This window comes from Lactuca saligna, chromosome 2 (genome assembly GCF_052625555.1).
Source record: "Lactuca saligna cultivar CGN05327 chromosome 2, ASM5262555v1, whole genome shotgun sequence".
NCBI lineage: Eukaryota > Viridiplantae > Streptophyta > Magnoliopsida > Asterales > Asteraceae > Lactuca > Lactuca saligna.
Window position 1 is genome coordinate 96,460,254 of NC_136418.1, and position 21,222 is coordinate 96,481,475.

General features: G+C 34.1%; 1 protein-coding gene across 1 annotated transcript; it reads left to right on the top strand.

Annotated features, from left to right (window-relative positions):
- The first annotated feature begins 8,163 nt into the window (after positions 1-8,163).
- LOC145031213 (uncharacterized) lies at positions 8,164-13,910 on the top strand. The gene is made up of 9 exons (XM_078979725.1): positions 8,164-8,429; positions 8,741-10,536; positions 11,092-11,178; positions 11,762-11,914; positions 12,363-12,526; positions 12,595-12,742; positions 12,843-12,965; positions 13,044-13,131; positions 13,447-13,910. Exons 2-9 carry the CDS (start codon positions 8,893-8,895, stop codon positions 13,635-13,637), a joined length of 2,598 nt encoding a protein of 865 aa, XP_078835851.1. The 5' UTR covers positions 8,164-8,429; positions 8,741-8,892; the 3' UTR covers positions 13,638-13,910.
- Positions 13,911-21,222: the final 7,312 nt, after the last annotated feature.

Consider the following 21,222-nt stretch of genomic DNA (forward strand, 5'->3'; position numbering starts at 1 on the left):
GTCAAAGTCCCAAAATACCCTTAGGGTCAAACTTAGTCAAACGGTCAGAAAGGTCGAGAAAAGTCAACTCAACTGACCGCCACCTCGTGGTACCCTTGTACCACATCGTGGTGTCGAATACGACAAAATAGTCGTGAACCGCCATGGCCTCACCACGTTGTAGTAACTGGATTTCTAGCAACATAATGTATTTAGCCATTTCCTTCGATCCTAAAAGGGTCTCCAACTCAGATCTTGTCCAAAATAAGGTTTAGATGGATAAAATTTCAACTTTAAGATCCAAAACATCACATAACTTAAGCAATATCCACTCAATCCTTAAGATTACTTGCTTAAAAGCACCATAAGAGTTTCCAACACCAAACACATCATTAAAATCAGTGCTTTCCAGACATGCATGTCCAATGCATGTCTTGAACTCTTATTTGGTTAAATTAGGTCAAAAGGCCCAAGATTCCATGCATGGCCTTAAAACTCAAATCTAAATCAGATCCAAAGAGCAAAATGCTACAAATGGCCTGGAGATTCATAAAGTTGCAACCTTTATGAGATTCAACCTTCCAAAACAACAAGGCATAGAGAAAAGTGGACAAAATCCATAGATCTATCAACTAACACATTAAGGTGAAGACTTTATACCTTCTTGATATGCTTGAGGAAGATAAACTTCTGGACCTAAGTTGCTTTGGAATCTTAATATGATCTTCCACCACCTTCTTCCTTCACAAACACAAAACACACACACACTTAGAGGCAAAAAACTCACACAAGGGATCTAGGGTTTTCAATGGTCGATTTGGAGAGATGGAGGCTGATAAAAGAGAGGCTATGAGAGGTTAAGGAGTTTAATTAGGGATTAGCCCCTAAACTTTAGGGTTTTATCCAACAATCGCCACCACATCGTGGCAAAATCACCACGTCGTGGTGGGTCATTATACTCCTGTGGCCCAAAAGCCTATCGCCAAGTCGTGGTGAGGCTTCACCACGTCGTGGCCGAAAAGAAATCCAAACTTTTGATCCTTTGAAACCCTAATTCGATTCATTCAAGAAAATGGATGTTATAGTCTAGCCTGAATCTAAGGATGTTACATTAGTGGCCTTCCTGGAGAGTGTCTTCCTCATCTCATTACTTCCCCTAACTTGGATTTGAGGTGAGTCACTATTTTTGGCTAATTAATATATAAGATGAAGATTTACATGTAGACCCTTTTCGATCAACCAAGGCCACCAGTGTACCCTTGCTTTCGGCAAAATCATGATACATCGGACACCACCATCGTTGTTGTTTCTGCTGCCGACGAAGGCGAGATCAACAAGCTGACATAGTGTTAGTCGGGGATACTGGGAATACAAATTTGTGGCCGTCACTGTTGCTGTTAAAGAAAGCGAAGATTGACATGTGGATGCCATATCTATGGGCAGTCGGAAGATCATGACTACGACCGTTGTTGTCTCTCTTCGGTAATAGCACAACCCGCTTCCCTTCCTCCCTCTTTGTTTCTGTTGTTGCTACTTCGCACCCGTCGTTGTCGGCACTCCAACGTATGTCCCATCGCCAACATTCTTATGGCAGTCGCATGCCACTGTGAGTGGGTGGTTGCATTGTGTGTGATTCTGCATGTGGGTGTACGTGTTTCTGTATACATCAGCGTGTGTGTTTTGCTTGGTTGGAAAACCAAAGAAAACCCCCACCACCACCGTAAGATGATGGTTGCCACCTCATACTGCCATTTGCCACCATCCCAGTAGATGTATTGGACATTTTGTATTCTTTTGGTTCTAGTGTGTGTGTAAATGATGTAGGAACTTTTATGTGTGCTTGGTTGTTGAATTTATCACTCGAAAACCACCACCATGTATGGGTGGCTACCGCCTTGGACCACCACTTACCACCACTGCTTGGGGTGATAGTGGGTGGTGCCAAAATTATTAAACATTAAATTGCCTAAATATCTAACTTTAGTCCGAGTGGCATGAGTTTGGGGTTGGAAACCCTAATTAGGGTTTAGAAAACCCTAATGTCAAGAATACTTTAGTTTTGGAGTTTTTTCAGGACCTGCGTTAAATTGTTAATTAAACTTGAAATAATACTTAATAATGCCCTACAATTAACTTAATTCAATATTGAACTTAATGAATTAAGTCTTTAAGGGGTTTAGTGTAGAACACTAACCCTAGTTATGATTTCTGGTGTAAAACCGTAGAATTAGGGAGCTCTATTTTGGAAAATGATCGGGCGCGTATTTAGGCTATTGATTGGATTGTTATTTCACCCGATAATAAATAATTCAAATGTTAATCAGTCCTACCCTTAGGTGATTAAGTTTTGGATGGGTTGAGTGTCCTTACTTAACCCTAATCGTCACTTCATGTGAGGTAGTCATTGTTGCAAGTGACTATGACCTGTGATCGGGTATTGACTCGAGTATCTTCTTATAGGTGATTGGAAGTGACTTGAAGCTGGTAGAGTTCTTCATTGCTATAGTGGTTACCTATGCACATATCGAGGTAAGTTTCACCTCATTGTACATGTGGGTCGAAGGCACTAATGTCGGCCCACTAGTTTTAGTTATATGTTAGTAAAGAGATACCTTAGAGACTGTATATATTCATGTAGGATAGACTGAGTGCTCTTGATCCAACCTCTCTTACATGTTCCTTGATTGGTTGTGGTTCTAGAGTATGATCATATGTCCAAGTAACTGTTTGTGGTCAAATATGTCTCCTGGAATTGAGTATGTTGCTTTATGGTAATAATCTATAGAGTGCCCTTAGGGACTATATGTGGTCATGTAGGATTTCCTGAGAAGTCTTAATCTATGATCTCTTGCTTGTTCCTTGTTTGGTTATGGCTTTAGAGCATGATCATCTGTTCAGGTGGCTATCTCACCTCTGATTACACATTTTATAAGGATTAGCTGGTAGCAGGGCTGTATGCTGCGAGAGGACTAGTAGGTGTTAATGAGTTGTATGACTGTTGTTTGCATGTATTATGTGCCTACTTGATCCTGATTGTTTATATGTCGATATGTTGTGTTTGGTTTGGGTTGAGGCAGTCCTGCTTTGTGTTGTAGGCCAAGATACATGTTGCAGGCTAGTTATAAGCCGTAGGCACGGAGGCTCGGGAGGAGCGGTTGGATTGAGGTGGTAGGCCGACGAACCCTAGTATTCCAGCCTGGATAGACTGAAGGCCTGCGAGGGGGTCCAGTTAGGGTGAAGGCCCAAATAACGGTAGTTATGCATGCTTATATGTTTATCATATGGGGTGGTTTGGGGGAAACTCACTAACCTTTGTGCTTACCCAACTGTTTATTATTTCAGTTATCATCGGTGGATATGGGAAGGCGAAGGCGGAATAGTACACACTCATCAACAACATTGAGGATTTAACATTTTCTATGATACTTTGGTTCTTAATAAATGTAATTTAGAATAAATGGTTTTCTTAATTACGGATTTATAAATTGGGAAGTTTTACCTAAATAAAAAAGAAAAAAAGTTGGTTGTGAAAATGGGACATTACAAATACATGTAGCGGGGGTAAAGGGTAGTCACCTAAACTTAGGTTCCTACCCTATCCGGATTTAGCAGTGGCCTATTAGGTTGAAACAATACCGATGAGAAAAGAGCTTAAGTCAGACGGTGTCGAGTTGCTTTCTAGGTAATCATTTCGAAACATGATCCCAACGTGCAGGGGCTGGAGTGATGTTGGCTACACGGAGACGTCGAATCAAGCATCACATTTTGGTGGGGTATATAAGGTGAAAATACCAAGTCGTATCACTCAAGAACGAAAATGAATTGTACTCATGCATGCAACGTCAGGGTAGTGAACGTGGAGAACCAGAGACAATGTTGTGGGTGAGAGTCGAGCCTCACTTTGTGTATTGCTTCGTTAGGTCACATTCCTTGGGGGTTAGAGGTGTTATAGACCCTTATTAGCAGTTAACATTATAAGTAATTATTGCGAAGGTAAGAATTTAATAACTACTTTGGTGAAATGTCAAAATTAATATATAGATTATATATTGATAATAATAGGCAACGTAAGATGAACAGTTTGATGTTACAGATTGAATTGTAAAAAATATACATGTTTCCATACCTACTTAAGATTAACTTATTGTGCTGTGTGATGTTGCTAACACTTGATCTTGTTGCGTTTCATCATGCTTGCCTTGCGATGGTACATGTAGCTAATGAGTAAGGCTTAGTCAGTTTGGGCTGCACTTTTTGGGTAGTTATTACTTTTTGTATCAATACCACTTGGACATTTCATGTTGGTTTTCTTGGATTTTGAACTACTTGTTTCCTAAATGTTTTGGATATGGTTATTTTTAGGTAACTTTGGTGATTATTCAACATTTTAATAAAGTCTTCCGTTGTATTTTAACATTAAATGATGTTTTAAAAAAACAGTAGTAAAAATCACGATATTACATTATTATATATTAATAAATATTATTTTTAGATAATATATATATATATATATATTAATAAATAAATATTGTTTTTTTTGGATTATTAATTTCTTTTAGTTAATTTTAAAATTTTTTTTATTGGATTATTATATTCATAAATATTATTTTTAATATACAATATTTATATATTAATAAATATTAATTTATTGGATTATTAATATTTTTAGTTAATTTTGTTTTTTTAAAGGGTTAGTTCATTTTGATCACTTAACTTTTGGTTTTGTGCTCATTTGATCATTTAATTCATTTTAAGTTTTAAAAGGTCACCAAACTTTTGATTTTGTGCTTATTTAATCACCTAACTTTTGAAGTTGTGCTAATTTTTATAACTTTATTTTAAAAGTATAGTGACCAGATGGGCATGATTTTAAAAGTTAGGTGATTACATGAGCATAAAACCAAAAATTAAGTTACAAAATCAAAAGTTAGGTGACTAAATGAGCACAAAGCCAAAAGTTCGGTGACCTTTTTAAAGCTTAAAATGAGTTAAGTGATCAACTGACCACAAAGCCAAAAGTTAAACCCGTTTTTAAATTTCATTTTACATAAAATAATAAAAAAAAAATGTTTTTTTTTTGTCATTCGAGAAATGAAGAACATGTAGTTTCCGAGGCCATGAACCCTTCTTTATATATAAACCACAAGGCCAAAGGGTATATTTCCCACACCCAGTAGCATGGAGAGCTTCCAGGTGAACAAAAGACACCACCACAAATTACCAATGTGGTCGTTAGTATACTCACAATGTAACCACGAAGAAAGAGAAGGATAAGAGGTATGGCCTCACATGGTGCATACCACACCAACCAACAACCAACGCTCATGCCATTAGGGAAGCACAACGTCACGATAAGGTTGTGTGCACGGTCGTGGTGAGATACCAACATGGCCACGAACGCCTCTCATGACCGGTCACGAACGCTCGTGCTCGTGCCATGTTAGTATCTCACCACGACCGTTCAAGAACGCTCGCCTCACAATACCAACACTAATATTGAACAAAAACACTTTGTTAAGTAATTGATTGTGTAATAGTTTATCTAATTTTGATTATTTTTCAGCTTTTATAAAAGAAATCCAAATTTTATTATTCAGGTACTTTCGCAATATTATCTATGATTGTCTTTTTGTTCTATTATAAAAGGTATTTGTAACCTAAAAAAATAGGTCTAGTGGTCTTAAGGATGACTACAGAAGAAAATATATATATAAAAAAAAGAAGGTATAGTCGGCTAAATCACCATAAATCAAGCTAGGAGATGATTTTCAAGCATGCTTTAGTGGGTTTTTGGAAACAAAAATTAATATTTATATATCTCTCTCCTTTATATTCCCTAACTAGGTATAAGACCTATGTATTATATGACATAATTAATATATATATATATATATATATATATATATATATGTATATATATATATATATATATATATATATATATGTATATAAAGGTCTAAATAATTAAGAATTTTGGATTTATAAGAAAATAAAAAAATATTGAATTATTAAAATTGATTTTTTTATCTTTTAAATTTAAATAAATAAACAAAATAAACTAATGAGCTTTAATTTGGTTATTTGGAAATAATAATGTAAATCCATTAATAAAATTGATATTCATTTATTACTACATTTATTGTAATTATTATATTAAAGTGTTATGTGAAATTTATTAAAATAGAAAACCAATAAAATGACATGTGAAAAAAAAAATTATTCAAATAACCACAAAATGATATTTGACAAATTCAATGAGAGTGTGACATGTGACAAAAAAAACATTCACTTATTAGAGTAGATTAAGCGGGGGTATAATTGTCTGTTACTTGTTTTTTTTAGTGTTATAATCAAAAGCTTTTTTAGAAAAATCATCTCTCATTCAGCATCCCTCCAGTAAAATCGTCATACATACAAAAAAAACCTCAATTTTTTTCCATTCATTTTTCCTTGAGCAAACTTAACTCCTCAATTATTTCCACTTTCTTTTGTGTCTCCCTGTCGGTACAAATTAAACAAATTGATATTGAGAGATCCAAAACTAGTTATAAGAATGTTGCATCAGAGCTTGACTATAATGGTGTTGATATTGTGAGTATTGAAGGTAATTTAGGATTTGGGTTTCAGGAATGGAAAATGAAAAATCTTGCAAATCGCTACCACTTTAAGCTTCCACGTTTTCGTCTTTGGCATGAACCTATTTTTTTGGATTTGCCATGCTTACAGTAACTTTAGGTCATGATGCATAATCTCATGTTCACACAAGATATTAGTTGCAGTGCACGTAAGTTGACCCGAACATCCTTGTTGAAAGAGATCATTCTTTCCAAAAAAAAATGGAATGGAATAAAAATGTTGAATGAAATTATAGAAAGTTAGAATAAAAAGTTGCACCTAAATACATTATGTTCGCAATGTTCACAACATGATGAAGATGTTGAGCATATTATGATTCGACGCCCTTTGGCGATCACAATATGGGAATGGATCTTTAAATGGTGTGATATCCTTCTCCCACAGTTTATCACCATTGGAGATCTTATCAATTTCGCAAAGAACCGGAGAAGGCGTTCAAAAAGGAGAAACAATCTCATGAGTGTCTGCTATGGTCAATGTTTTAAAAACAGGTTTTTTAGTTAAACAGGTACAGTTACCGGTTTCCGGTTCAACCGGTTCGACTGCTGAGTAAACCGATTTCTATAATTTTCATTTTTTTTTTGTATTTTCCTACACATACATACATACACAAATCAATAATTTGATGTCCACAAGTTCAAACATTAAAATACATATGAAAACAATTTGTAGATCAATCTAAATACATTAAAATAACTTATAATCATACGTTTTACATCAATCCACATGCATTAAAAAGAAAATAAAACCTTAGATGGATATAAACGCATCAAAAAACTTCATAACATTTATCATGTGCTTTTATTCAGAAATTTTTTAATAAATGTGAGAAAACTACCAAAGTTTATGATGCAAAATGTTTCAATTTCATGTGTTTTTATTTAATTTAACCGGTTTAGTTGATTTGATTGAACTGGTTCAACCAGATTTTTGTAAAAACCAGCCGGTTCGATCACGTTCAGAAACAGACATAAAACCGGTGATAGTTGAACCACCCACTTCCCCGATTCCCAGTCCAACCGGTGTTCAAAAACATTCACTCGACTCCTAACATAGCCAAATATGGTTGTTATGAAAGTCAAGATGTGATCGGGTGTTCATAAACACTCACTCAAATCCTACTTCGATACTCGACAAAGTCAAGCCCCTGGTATATTCTTGGTTGATACGTAGGAGAACCAAATGTCACTATAAGTGGGCGGAATGGAGTATATGCCCACTTCGATGTCCGTAAAACAAAAAACATGGTATTCTAATCCTTTCTCCTTGTTTCTCTTCTTGTCCCGCTTAACATCTTGCTAGGTAGTCTTTTTCGCTTTTAATAATATTTGCCGGTTCTAAAAAAAATTTATCTTGACTATGAGAACTAACATTTGAGTATATGTCAAGGGACAAAAATGTAAATATGGCTTTGATTTAAAAATTAAAAAAATAAATAAAATAAAAAAATAAAAAATTGGTAAGACACGAAGGGAAGGGTTTGGTAGCGCAAATCGGTTAAAAGTAGGTACCCACGTGCCGTCCCCTCTGGTCAGTTGATGGCGCGTTATTCCGAGAATTTCGAAACATTCAAATCCCTCTGTTTCTCTCTCTCTCTTTCTCATCCACCTCAAGAACGAAGAAACCCCCGGATTCCAGATTGAGGTTCCCCTCTTTTCTTAATCCAAACAACGAACCTCCTACACCTGAAAAATGATGGAAACCCGGCAAACTCTAATCCATTAGGTAAAAAAACGGCAGCTACCCTTCAATTTCGTTGAGAATCATCGCTAGTTAAACTATTACGTCCATGGAAAAAGATTAAAAAATTTCAGGTACCCTTTTCCCTCTGTTCTGTATATGCTTTTGTGAGTTATTCCTGCTTCCCAATTTTTGTTTCTTTTGTCTGCTGTCGGTATTCATATAACGTGATTAATTTCCTCGCCTGTGAATTCATGATATGTGTAAACAAAATATGCAGCTAACGTGTTCGATGAAATGCCTCAACAATGATATATAACTTTTTGATTGCCTGATTCTAAGTTATTGCAGCCAGACATAGAGATACATTAATTCTTTCTACATAATGTTGATAAGTTGAGGGGTCTTCATCAACAAAAGTTAACAAATTACATTTATGATACAGGGAGTGGAGGATTTCTGTTCATAGCCCTATTGGATTAAGTTTTGGCTTTCTTTGGCTGGATTATAATTTATAAATCCCTTGAAGTAAGATAACAATGTCAATACACAGCTAAGAAATCATCATAATTCATCACTACATTCTAATTTGAGACAATGAAAAGTGATGTTTCACGAACTTCAGGAGAACAAATTCTAGAGAATATTACAAGGGATGAAATTGATGTAGACTATTATATACGTAATGTATCTGTACAAACAGGTGAAGAGTTTTCACCACATTTTCTTCAAAACCTCAGTCATAGAAGAAGAATGAACAATGGTGAATCATCTTCCCAAGAGTATCATCGACAAGATAGTATCACATTAGGAAGAACTCAAGATTGTTCTCAAGGATTCCATGGCACAATTACTAGAATACCCTCAGGAAATGTAATAGATCAGAAGAGAGTTGGAGTTGGAATCCAATTCAATCAAAATGAAAGATATGAGTATCAAATGGAAGCAGAAAAAACTACATATTGTGACTCAACAGGAGGATACTATCATAAAGATTATGATATTAGAGGATACAATCAACACCCACAACAACAATCATCAACTTATACGAATGAAATCCGAATTCATAAAGAGAAAATGAAATTTTTGTGTAGTTTTGGTGGAAGAATATTGACAAGGGCAAATGATGGGAAGCTTAGGTATGTAGGAGGAGAGACACGAATTATATCTATTAAAAAAAATCTTAATTATCAAGAACTTGTGAAGAAAACCTACACCATTTGCAAACATCCACATGTGATAAAGTATCAGCTTCCTGGAGAAGATCTTGATGCACTTATATCCGTTTGTTCTGATGAGGATTTTCATCATATGATAGATGAATATCATGAGCTGGAAAAAGGGTCTAAAAGACTCCGAATATTTCTTGAATCTTTAAACTCTGAGAGTCCATATTCTTCTGAGAACTCCTATAAATATGTGGCTTCTATGAATGATGTTACAATTCAAAGTCCTTTAAAGAGTTCAATAGATTCCATCACAAGTCTTGAAAACGAGACTCCAAGTTCTTCAAATGTGGCAAAAATGCTCCTAAATCCCACTCAACTTATGAAATCTCCTTCGTTTCAGTATAGAGATCCAATAAATTCTCAATTGAAAGTCAATAGAGATCAAATCGAACAACCATTATATGAGAACAACCCTTTTCTTATCCAAGAATCTAAAATCCAATCTGAAAAATCTGTTCTATGTCATCAACAAAATCATAATGTGAGAAATAATTCGTCTTCATTACTTAACAAACTTGAAGATTTTGCTTCGTTTGTGCAACAAGAGGATATGATAAAGGAGAAAACACAAATATATAAATGTGAGAATCAAGAAACAATCAAGTGGATGGAGAAGAACAACATAAACTTAGGATATGATATTGAAGAATATCATCACAATTTATCTCCAGCTACTCCTTTAGAAAGACAACTTTCTATGGCTACAACAGTCAGTAGTGATGGATTGCAACATAATACTGAACACCCTCGAATTGGTCACTTGGATTTTAATGAGAATGACCATTTTACCCATGATTTGTTAGTTCCAAATTCAACCGGTTTTGCTTCCATTAGTAGTGATGTTTCTCTTGGTGAGAGCTTTGTAGATAATGTAGGTAACAGTAGTCGATCACAAACCTCAGAAGACATAATCGATAATCTTCCACTTGACATAATTTTATCAACAAAAGAGTTGTTGTGTATGCAAGATATTCACAAAGAAAACGAGAGTGTTTCTCAATTTGAAAAAAAGGTAACGTGTCATGATTACTGATATGCATTTTATCAAGGGTTAATCTCATAAAAGGCCTCATTTATTGTGTTTTTTTCTGGATTAAACTTCAACTTTATTTTATTTTTTTTACTGAAAAAGACCTTGTATTTTTTCATTTTTTCTCAAAAAAACCCCTCAACTTTGTCTTTTTTCCGAAAAAAATCGTCAACCTTCTAACTGCTTCCAAATAAACCCTCAACTATTTTACTTTTTCTCAAAAAAAACCATCACATTTTACAAATTTTGTTGGAAAAAAATGACTAAAAGGGTCAGATTGGAGAAAATGAAAAAAATACAAGGTCTTTTTCAGGCAAAAAATAAATTTGAGGTTTAATCCGGAAAAAACACAGAATATAAGGTCAAGGTTTTTTGTTTCGGAAAAACTGAAAAAATACAAGGTTTTTCTTTTCAGAAAAAAAATATAAGTTGAGGTTTAATCTGGAAAAAAACCTAATATATAAAGTCTTTTATGAGCTTAACCCTTTTATCAAGTAATAAATATTTCATAGTTTTGATTTGTTACCTTTTTTTTAGAGTGTTAAAGATGATAAGAGAATGACAGATCGATCCATTAGTGATGCAACAATGGCTGAAATTCAAGCCGGAATACACGGTTTACAGGTATTGTACATTATTTAACAACTATTCTCAATTTGAGATTTAAAACTGAGGAAATCTTCGATAAAGTCCTAATATTTTTGGTCAGTTTACGGTTTAATCCCAACTTTTATTTTTTGAACAAAAAAGTCCTGATTATTTTATATTTTCCCCAAATTAACGAAACAGTCATTATTTTTTTCAACCGAAAACGATAAATTATCATATAAAATTAGATAATCGGGGGGAAATCTATAGAAAAGTTTCAAAAAAGTCCTAATTTTTTTTAACAGAAAAGTCCCGTTATTTGAGAAAATAGTATAATCTATCATTTGTTATTCAAATATAAAAAAAGACTTTTTCGTTCATTTGGGCAAAATGTTAAATAATCGCGACTTTTCTGCTAAAAAAAAAACTTTTAGGACTTTATTGAAACTTTTCACAAAAGTTTGGGACTTTTTTGTAGATTTCCCATAATCGGGACTTTTCTGTTCAAAAAATAAATATTGGGATTAAATCGTAAACTGATCCAAAATATTGAGACTTTATCAGAGATTTCCCTTTAAAAACTGTGACTCATTTTTTTTTACTCATATGAGTTATGCAGACTATAAAAAATGGTGATCTTGAGGAACTAAGTGAATTAGGACGTGGCACTTTTGGAACTGTTTATCATGGGAAGTGGAGAGGAACAGACGTTGCTATCAAGAGAATTAAAGAAAGTTGTTTCTCAGGCAAACCATCTGAGCGAGATAGATTGGTAGGTCATAAATATATTATTATTATAGCATCCTACTTTCGTTTTCTCTATTGAACATTCTACTTTTATAGCATTCTACTTTGAAAGCTTTCCATATTAGAATATTTCCCAATATGGCAATAGAAATTGCTATAACTAGATAGATTTTTTTGTTTTCAAATGTCTAATTTTGCATTATGAATAATAAACAAATGGGATAATGACATAAAAACCCCTAAGTTTGCAAGTTTTTATTGGTTTTACCCTTTTGAGAATTTTCAAGTTTACCGGATAAATTTGCAAAAAGGGTAAAACTGAAAACAAAAAGTTGAAAATTTGAGGCATTGATGAACCTAAAATACAAGTTTGGGTAAAATTGACAAAAACTTGCAAACTTAAGGGTTTTTATGGCATTTGCCTTAAACAAATTAATGAAAGTACGTTGCTATTTCCTACATATAACTTTCAGACAAAAGACTTCTGGAGAGAAGCTCAGATTTTGTCACAATTACATCATCCAAATGTGGTGGCATTATATGGCGTTGTACGTGATGGACCAGGGGGAACATTATCTACTGTTACTGAATATATGGCTAATGGCTCACTAAGACATGTTCTTTCAAAAAGAAATAGGTAAGAAATTTACAATTTAAAAATAAAATAAAATAAGATGAATATGTAATAAGAAAACGTTATTGTAGGGCACTTGACTATCGGAAAAGAGTTATAATTGCACAAGATGCTGCAATTGGCATGGAGTATTTGCATTTGAAAAACATTGTTCATTTTGATTTGAAATGTGATAACTTGCTTGTCAATTTGGGAGATCCTGATCGACCTATATGTAAGGTAAAATTCCATACTATGTATGTATGTATGTATGTATGTATGTATGTATGTATGTAGTTTGTGATTAAATTTAAGTTATTTTTATTTTTATTTTTTTAAGGTTGGTGACTTTGGTTTATCAAGAATGAAACGTAACTCACTTGTTTCGGGTGGTGCACGAGGAACACTTCCATGGATTGCCCCAGAGCTTCTAGACGGTAGCAGTACTCGGGTTTCTGAGAAAGTAAGGACAATTTGGTCATTTACTATCATTTACTTTGTTTTGTTTTTTTATTTGATTATGGTGTACGGCATTTGTTAGGTGGATGTGTTCTCATTTGGTATTGCAATGTGGGAGATATTGACCGGGGAGGAGCCTTATGCAGATATGCATTGTGGTGCTATCATTGGTAAGACCATGTTGCTATTCTTTATGGTTGTGTTTTTTTTTTTTGGTAAGGGCATTTACGTCTTTTCACAAGGTAAAGATCGAGAAAAACTCCATGTCCCACGTTTTTCTAGTGGGACAAGTTTTTTAACGTCTTTTCGACGTACAAAAGATCAAGAGCGAGTCCACGTTCCACCTTTCCAAGAGGATGAAATTACAATTTTGTCCCATTGACAACATCAGTACGAGTCGAATGCATGTCAAACACAGTACAATACTATTAGCTTTCATATTTTGCGATTAATTTAATCGATGATGTTTTTAAAATGGTATGAAGGTGGGATCGTTACAAATACCCTTCGACCTCCAATCCCAAGACATTGTGATCATGGATGGAGGGCATTAATGGAAAAGTGTTGGTCAAATAATCCGACAGACAGACCATCCTTCACTCAAATAGCAAACCATCTTCAAGCCATGTCCCATGCATTGCAATCGAAAACACAAAAACGGGCAACAAGAAAATGATTACAACAACCACAACCACCAACACCACCACTTTATAGATTGAAATGACATTGAATAGAAAACAAAAAAATAAAAAATAAAAAAGAACAATTGTAGATTTGGTTGTCAATGAAAGTATACTTCCTTATGTAGCATTTCTTGTATGATACTTAAATTGATGCTACTAATTTAATCATACATTAAAAGAAACATAAAAACATATGTCAGGAGGATCATCAAGGTGTCGGAGTTTTAAGGGAAAATTGTGTACTCTATATTTTACATATAATAGTAACATGCTTACATTTCGCTACAAATATGAGCATTGTGCTTTATTTGTTACATGTTGTTATTAGTCATTATAAGGATGTAAGTATGGTGCTTTTATGGGTAAAAAATAAATATATGACTATATTGGTAAAAGAAAGACAAGACAATATATCCATATATGAATCACCTAGGTGTATACTAGAGTTGTTGGAAGGATTATATATACATTTTTTTTAATAGAAAACAGAAAGCAAAGCCATGTGATTGCAAGTTAGAAAAAAATCGATATGCTTAGAAAATGCAAGCAACAAACATTCAATCGTTAATCATAGCGAGCAAACACATAAATACAATATTGTTCTCATCAATCAACTCTTATAAAAGTTGAAGGAAACTATAGAAAAGGAAGGCGAATTTGAATGTTTAGTTTTGAACACAATAACCATCATTTATATGCTTTCTTCACCTAAATGATTATAGTTGCTTTGGTTTCCTCTAAACAACAAATTCAATCTTCTCTATGGTATCATTTGCAAACTTAGAAATAACATCAATAGCCTTTATGTTTTCTTGAATATGCATTTGGCAGATAGAGATTGTAATAACTCGTCTCACATGGATAAAAAATAAGAATTTCAAAACCCTTGTAGCGTTATGTTGGGGGATACCAATGATTTATAAGTGGATAGATTTTTAAAGTACAACAATGAAAGGTCACTGCTTTTTCATGCATTTAACCTGATAAAAAAAAAATTAAGCAATGCGAAGTGTGATGTGATCTAACTATTAACCAAAATATATACCTTCTGTATATTCCCGATCTTATATTTAGTGTGTAATTAATGTAGATTACTTCTTCCTTATTTAGCCTAGATTTTCCCCAATTTCCTCTTGTAATCACTTTGTAGAGTGGGTATTTAATCCCCTCCTTTATCAATTAAAGGCATCGATTCTTTTGTAATTATATACCTTCTGTATATTCCCGATCTTATATTTACTGTGTAATTAATGTAGATTACTTCTTCCTCATTTAGCCTAGATTTTCCCCAATTTCCTCCTATGATCACTTTATACAGTGAGTATTTAATCCCCTTCTTTATCAATGAAAGGCATCGATTCTTTTGTAATTATACCAACATGATACATTATCTGTATGGATCATCAAATGGGTCTTGAGCGTCTTGAAACACGTCATTTTTTTATAGTTCATTTAGAAGGAGAGCCTTCCTAATCTAGGAGGAGATTTGCATATATCTTGTAGTAAATTTTGAATTTTTTCTTGAGACAATCCATCAGCACCAAGGATTCTAGCTACTAAATCAGCTTCTAGAATAAGAATTAATCAACTAATTTATTGTTCAAAAATCAAAACCTAAATAAAACTATCTAATCTAAGAGAAATTGAGAAAATCATCATTTCACTGTGTCTAAAATAAAAACTGTAAAATTCGTATACAATACATTCAAAGTGGAATCCTACAAATCATAAATTGTTAATTATATATATATATATATATATATATATATATATATATATATATATATATATATATATATATATATATATATATATAAACACTATCATTGAATATTGGCTTTTTATTTTTACACTCCATACTACTTGTAATAAATGCTCACTCCAATCTAAAATTAGACTGTTAAAACTATAAAACTGAATATCCAATTAATAGTATCTACGTGTTCTCCTCACCCCACTTTTCACCTATTCCACATGGGGCATTTTTCTTCTAATTAAAGTTGTTCATTTTTTTTTTGTTTCATTTTTATACAAAAACTTATTTGTCACGGATAAAAGTAATTTAATTTTTTTTTTACAATTGTTTTAAAAGTAAGTATCTTACTGTTTAGTTTTATTTAGGTTGAATGTTGATTTTTTTTAATCGGAATAACAAAACTATTTATTAATTTTATTAAATTGTAATATATATTATTAATAAATATGATTTGTTTACTTTTGTTAATTTATATAAAGATATATCATATTTGTTTTTAATTTGGAATAATAGTATAAGATAAATTTCATAAATAATTTTGTTTTTCTTTTTTCTTTTTGGTTTTCCTTTTAGCTTAGCGACTTTTTCTTTTCGTATAAAACTTTGATTATTATAAAATTTATTAGAGTAGGGTGCATGAATAATCGAGACCCAAAAGAAGTTAGGAATTGAGAGAAATCTTCACACCCACTTAAAAAGGAGATCCCGGTATAAAGCAAATAAACTGCTCACACCCAAACTGCCAAGAGACTTGTCAGAAACAACTTTTTTTCAACTAACCAAAGAAAGTTCCCTTTCATCCATCTCAGCCCCTAAGAACAATTTATTATGAAATGCCTCTAGCGTTGATAAAATTCCCATGGGGGATTTATACAAGGACATAAAATAAATCGGAATTGCACCCAAAACTAACTTAATAAAAGTCAGTTTCCCGCCTATGGACAAAGATTTAACTTTCCAATTTGAAAGTTTAGACATAACCTTTTGCACCACTTCCCACCACGACTCCAGTCTATGCATATTACCACCCACAGGAATGTCAAGGTAAGAAAAAGGAGTTTTCATAACCGAACATCCTATATGCTCGGCCACTTCTTCCACCCGCTCCATAGGAACACCAATACCAAGTAACTTGCTTTTATGAAGGTTAATCTTCAAACCAGAAGCAAGATGAAAATAATGCAACATTCTAACAATATTACGGATATTGCCATCAGTCCATTCTCCCATAAAAACCATATCATCCACATAAAATAAATGAGAAACATTAATGTAAGGATCTGAGCCAAGTTCAATACCAGAGAAAAGATACAATCGAGAATTCCGTGGAAAGAAACATGCAATCTTTTCATATACAAGCTTTCCAGCACCAGAATAAATAAAAAAAGAGAAAGAGGATCCCCTTTCCTAAGACCTTAAGAAAGAAAATTCTTTAGTAGCTGACCCATTGACAAGAATGGAACCTCTGGAAGAGCAAAGACAAGCACAAATCCACACCCTCCATTTATCACCAAAACCCATTCTTCTCATGACATCATTGAGGAAGTCCCATCTAACGGAGTCGTCAACCTTTTCAAAATCAACTTTGAAGACCATAATAGCTTTCCTCTTGGATTTCCACCAAACTAAGACTTCATTCATAATAAAAGGACCATCAAGAATCTGCCTGCCTTTGATACAGGCAGTTTGCTCCTTACTAACAAGAGAATCAATCACCAAAGCCAATCTATTAGCTAAAATTTTACCAATAATTTTATATTGGCATCTAATAAGACTTATAGGCAGGTAATCTTTGACAACTAAGGATGGAAAAAAGCCCTATACCTAATGGAGAACCCGAAACACACACCCGATTTGACTGGGAATCCCAGGTTGACCGGGGATGGGGACGGGGAGGGGGAATACCCGAATATAAAAGTGGGGATGGGGATTCCCTTTGGTTGATCTATTTTACCTTAAATATCAATATGATAATTTTTTTCTACTTGATTTTTCATATATGTATTTAAATTTGGTAGAAAATTTATTTATATTTTTTATGCAATTTATGGGTACTTATATATTTTATAAAATCCTTAAACTTATGCTGGTAAAATTGAAATATAGAGTTTTTTCTTACGTAAAAGTTTACATGTTAAAAGAGATAAAGAAATCTCCGTTTCCCCGTTGGGATCCCCGGTCCCCGTTGGGGGTGGGGATGAGGGTTTATTTATATTCCCCGATGGGGATGAGGATGGGGATTGGGGTCCCCTATGTTCCTCGCCCTCGTTGCCATCTCTATTGACAACTTTAGCATCAAGCACCTTTGGAATAAGAGCAATGAAAGATGGATTACAACCAGCCGAAAAGTGACTAGAGTTAAAGAACTTAATAATAGTACCAACCACGTCATCCTCCATCAAATACCAAAATTTTCTAATGAAGTCAAAAGAAAATCCATCCGGACTTGGGGACTTATCAGCACCACAATCCCACACAACCCTTTTAATTTCATCTGGAGTGATCGGGCCCTCTAAAGTCTCAGAGTGCTGGTTCAGAATTTTCTTTTCGGACACCTAAGAAATAAAAGGCTGAGAAGAGGCGAGAAAGGAAAATCGAGACCAGAAGTTATCGACAAAGTCAGCTCTAACATGATTAGGCCCATCAACCCATTCACCATCAATAAGAATACCCCGAATAGCCAAATGTTTACATTTTTTTATTAAGAACTCATGAAAAAACGTTGAATTTTCGTCACCCTCAATATCCCACTTAATTTTATCCTTTTGCGCCAAATCTTCATTCTCAATTCGACGAATATCACGAAGTTTTTTCATAATAGAATCCCTTTCAGCAACCACAAAAGGATTACCTTCAACCCTATCAATAGCCGAATCCAAATTAGCCAAGGAATTAAGCAACTTAGATTTGCTACCATCCCGATTCCCCCTCAAGAGCTTAATGCAACCCTTGATATTAGCTTTAAGACATTGGAGTTTCTTTTTAAGTTTCACCATCATATTAGCCACAACAACCCCATCATTTTTCCAAGAATCTCCCATAGTTTTAGAAAAGCCTTCTAAAGAGAACCAAGAGTGAAACACTCTAAAAAAAGAGAGACAATAATCAACAATCACTTCTTTAAGCAAAATGGGGGGATGATAAGATAAATGCTTGTCAAGAATCAAGCCAGAAAGATGAGGAAATAAATTTAGAAGACCCTCAGAGATTAAAAATTTGTCAAGTTTACTCATCTTAGGAGTCGATTTATGGGTCCAAGTAAAAGAGTAGCCACCAAGAGGAATATCAAAGAGACTCGCACTCACAATAAACTCGTTAAACAAGAAAGCTTGATTATGATAAAAACAAAGCCATATCTTTCATATTCACTTCTCACCTCATTAAAATCGCCCATTAAGATCACTTCACCATGCTAACGATCAATAGAACCACCAAGGCGAGCCCAAAGAGATTTTTTCTCATTCACATCCTGTGGAGCATAGACCGAAGCAACAAGAAGGTTTGTATTCATAGGATAATCTAAGATAGAATTAGATTTACAGGAAAGATTATTATCCCAAACACAAATAATCCCTCCCGAAAGACCTTTTGATAAAGAAATCTGAAAATCAAATTGCAAATTGCCCCAAACCAAAACGAACAAATTTTAAGTCCAATCGCCTCATCTTCGTCTCTTGAAGAGCTAAAAAAGTGGCATGATGTTTAATACACAAATTCTTCACCCAAGATTGTTTCCATTCCTTGAATATTCAAAGAAAGACAGTTCATGAGAACCCAATCATACCTCCATGACTATTAATTATTTCTTGAATATTTTGTGTACATCCCTCCATAGAATACGCCATTGCATTACCAAATTCAATGAAAGTAGTTAATTCCTCAATCAAAGAGAAATCTTGAGTGTTTTTTTTTTTTTTTTTTTTTAATAGCATCAACAAAAGAGGATTGAGATTCACCATACCCTTCTTTAACTTGTTTAGAAAATGAAGAATTTTCATTATTTGCTGCATCTTCCAATGGAGTAGAATGTGGGCTGAAAGAATTCCGGCCTTGTGAAACAACCTCGGACTGCAGATGAGGAGCACCATCTGATTTCCTAGGCTGCAAAAAATCAGCCTCTTGCTATTGGGTGGTCTGCTACCGAGAACAAGAAGGTTGCTGAAAAAACACAGCTTCCTGGTGAGCATCAGGATGGGATAAAAAGGCAGAAGCAATCTGCGAATTTGCAAGTGTAAAACCAGGAGGATGAGAAAGGTCCTCATAACTCGCGTTGTGAGAACCATGCTTCACCTTTTCTAAGAGGTTATAAATATCAAATGGATCTTCTAATTTTTGGTTATTGTCACTTACTTCAAATCTACAACCTCCTTTTTTGTTAACAAAGTCCTTTCCATCTTGAGAACCAACATCTTCATCCCATGATTCCATATTGACCGAATTAACAAACTCTCCATTTTCTTCATTGACGAGTTTAGATTCATCCTCAATAAAAATTGGGGATCCAACTTGTGATTCTTTAGCTCTCACATGATAGACCTTCCCCAGAATGATAATTTTAAAGTTCTCCATAATTATCTCTTAAATGAAGTAGAGATACATAACCTCTTACTATAAAGTTTATCTTGAAAAGATTTCTTCATGTACAAATTAAATAGTTCCCCATTTCATTGCAATCTTGGAATAAGTGTTGTAGTTACATGCAATTACCGAAACACCTTCAACATCAACCCAAACCACCCTCTCACTCAATATGAAATTATTAGACCAATTAAGGCTGTAACTTAGAGAACCACGAATGTGCTCCAACATGATTATGAAATTGCTCCAAGGCTTTGACTGATTTATATTCCAGGGATACCCATTTGCCTCCCACGTAAGCAAATTTGATATCTCTGAAACCTTTATTATTTTAGATAACTTGTCACTTCCACGAAGAAGTGAAGCATAGGAAGAAACCAATGGATCTCTTTGTTTGTGCATGGGAATATAACGTGTATCACTTGATACTCCATCCTTACTAGTTTTATGATTTCGTCTTTGAAACCTTGCAATGTTTGCAACAAGTTTCAATTTACCAATCCAAAACGAGCAGAGATTCTTGACCACTGAATCAACATCAGATGTTCAAGCAAACCTAACAAAGGCAAAGTGTTCACCCATTTTCAACAATATAGAAGCAATAAACACATCCAAAACTGTTCCAAATCATTCACATGTCTTCCAAAGTTCCCGTTTGGGGAAGTTAGATGGGAAGTGTTGAAAGTCAATGTCTCAGTCTACAGAGCAATCTATTTATGCACATTTATTTTACCGTTATTTATCCAATTGAATAAGTCTAGGTATTGATTTGGTCTTCCTAGTTTTCTGGTTTGTTAGCTGGAATCATGGTAGCAATGCATGTGCATGTGGTCTTTGTTTCTCTAGTACTTATGTATGTCATTTTTTCTATTAATGAACCTATCCAGAAAATTTGCTGCAACTTTGTTTTTCCTATCAATTGCTTATTCTTAATCACCTGTTAATTTCAACCTTGTGCCTTACCTGTTCAACAATTGGTATCAGAGCCCACAGGTTGGGTCTAGTTATCTATGGCTAAACTCTAATTAGTCGGTGGTGTGAAGAAGTTGAACAATGGAAACTACAACACCTGGTCTACATGCCTGAAGTCGTATTTGCAGGGCCAAGACCTATGGAAGATTGTAAGTGGTACAGATACCATACCACCGCTACGAGAAGATGCTAATGGAATTATGAGGAAATGGAAGGTGAAGGTTGGTAAAGCTCTTTTTATTATGAAGACCACAGTAGAAGATGAAGTGTTG

Excerpts from the sequence above, each read along its gene's own strand:
- LOC145031213 (XM_078979725.1), top strand. The coding sequence starts at position 8,893 with ATGAAAAGTGATGTTTCACGAACTTCAGGAGAACAAATTCTAGAGAAT. Across the intron at positions 11,179-11,761 it reads CCGGAATACACGGTTTACAG|ACTATAAAAAATGGTGATCT; the intron begins GTATTGTACATT and ends TGAGTTATGCAG. Across the intron at positions 12,743-12,842 it reads CTGATCGACCTATATGTAAG|GTTGGTGACTTTGGTTTATC; the intron begins GTAAAATTCCAT and ends TATTTTTTTAAG.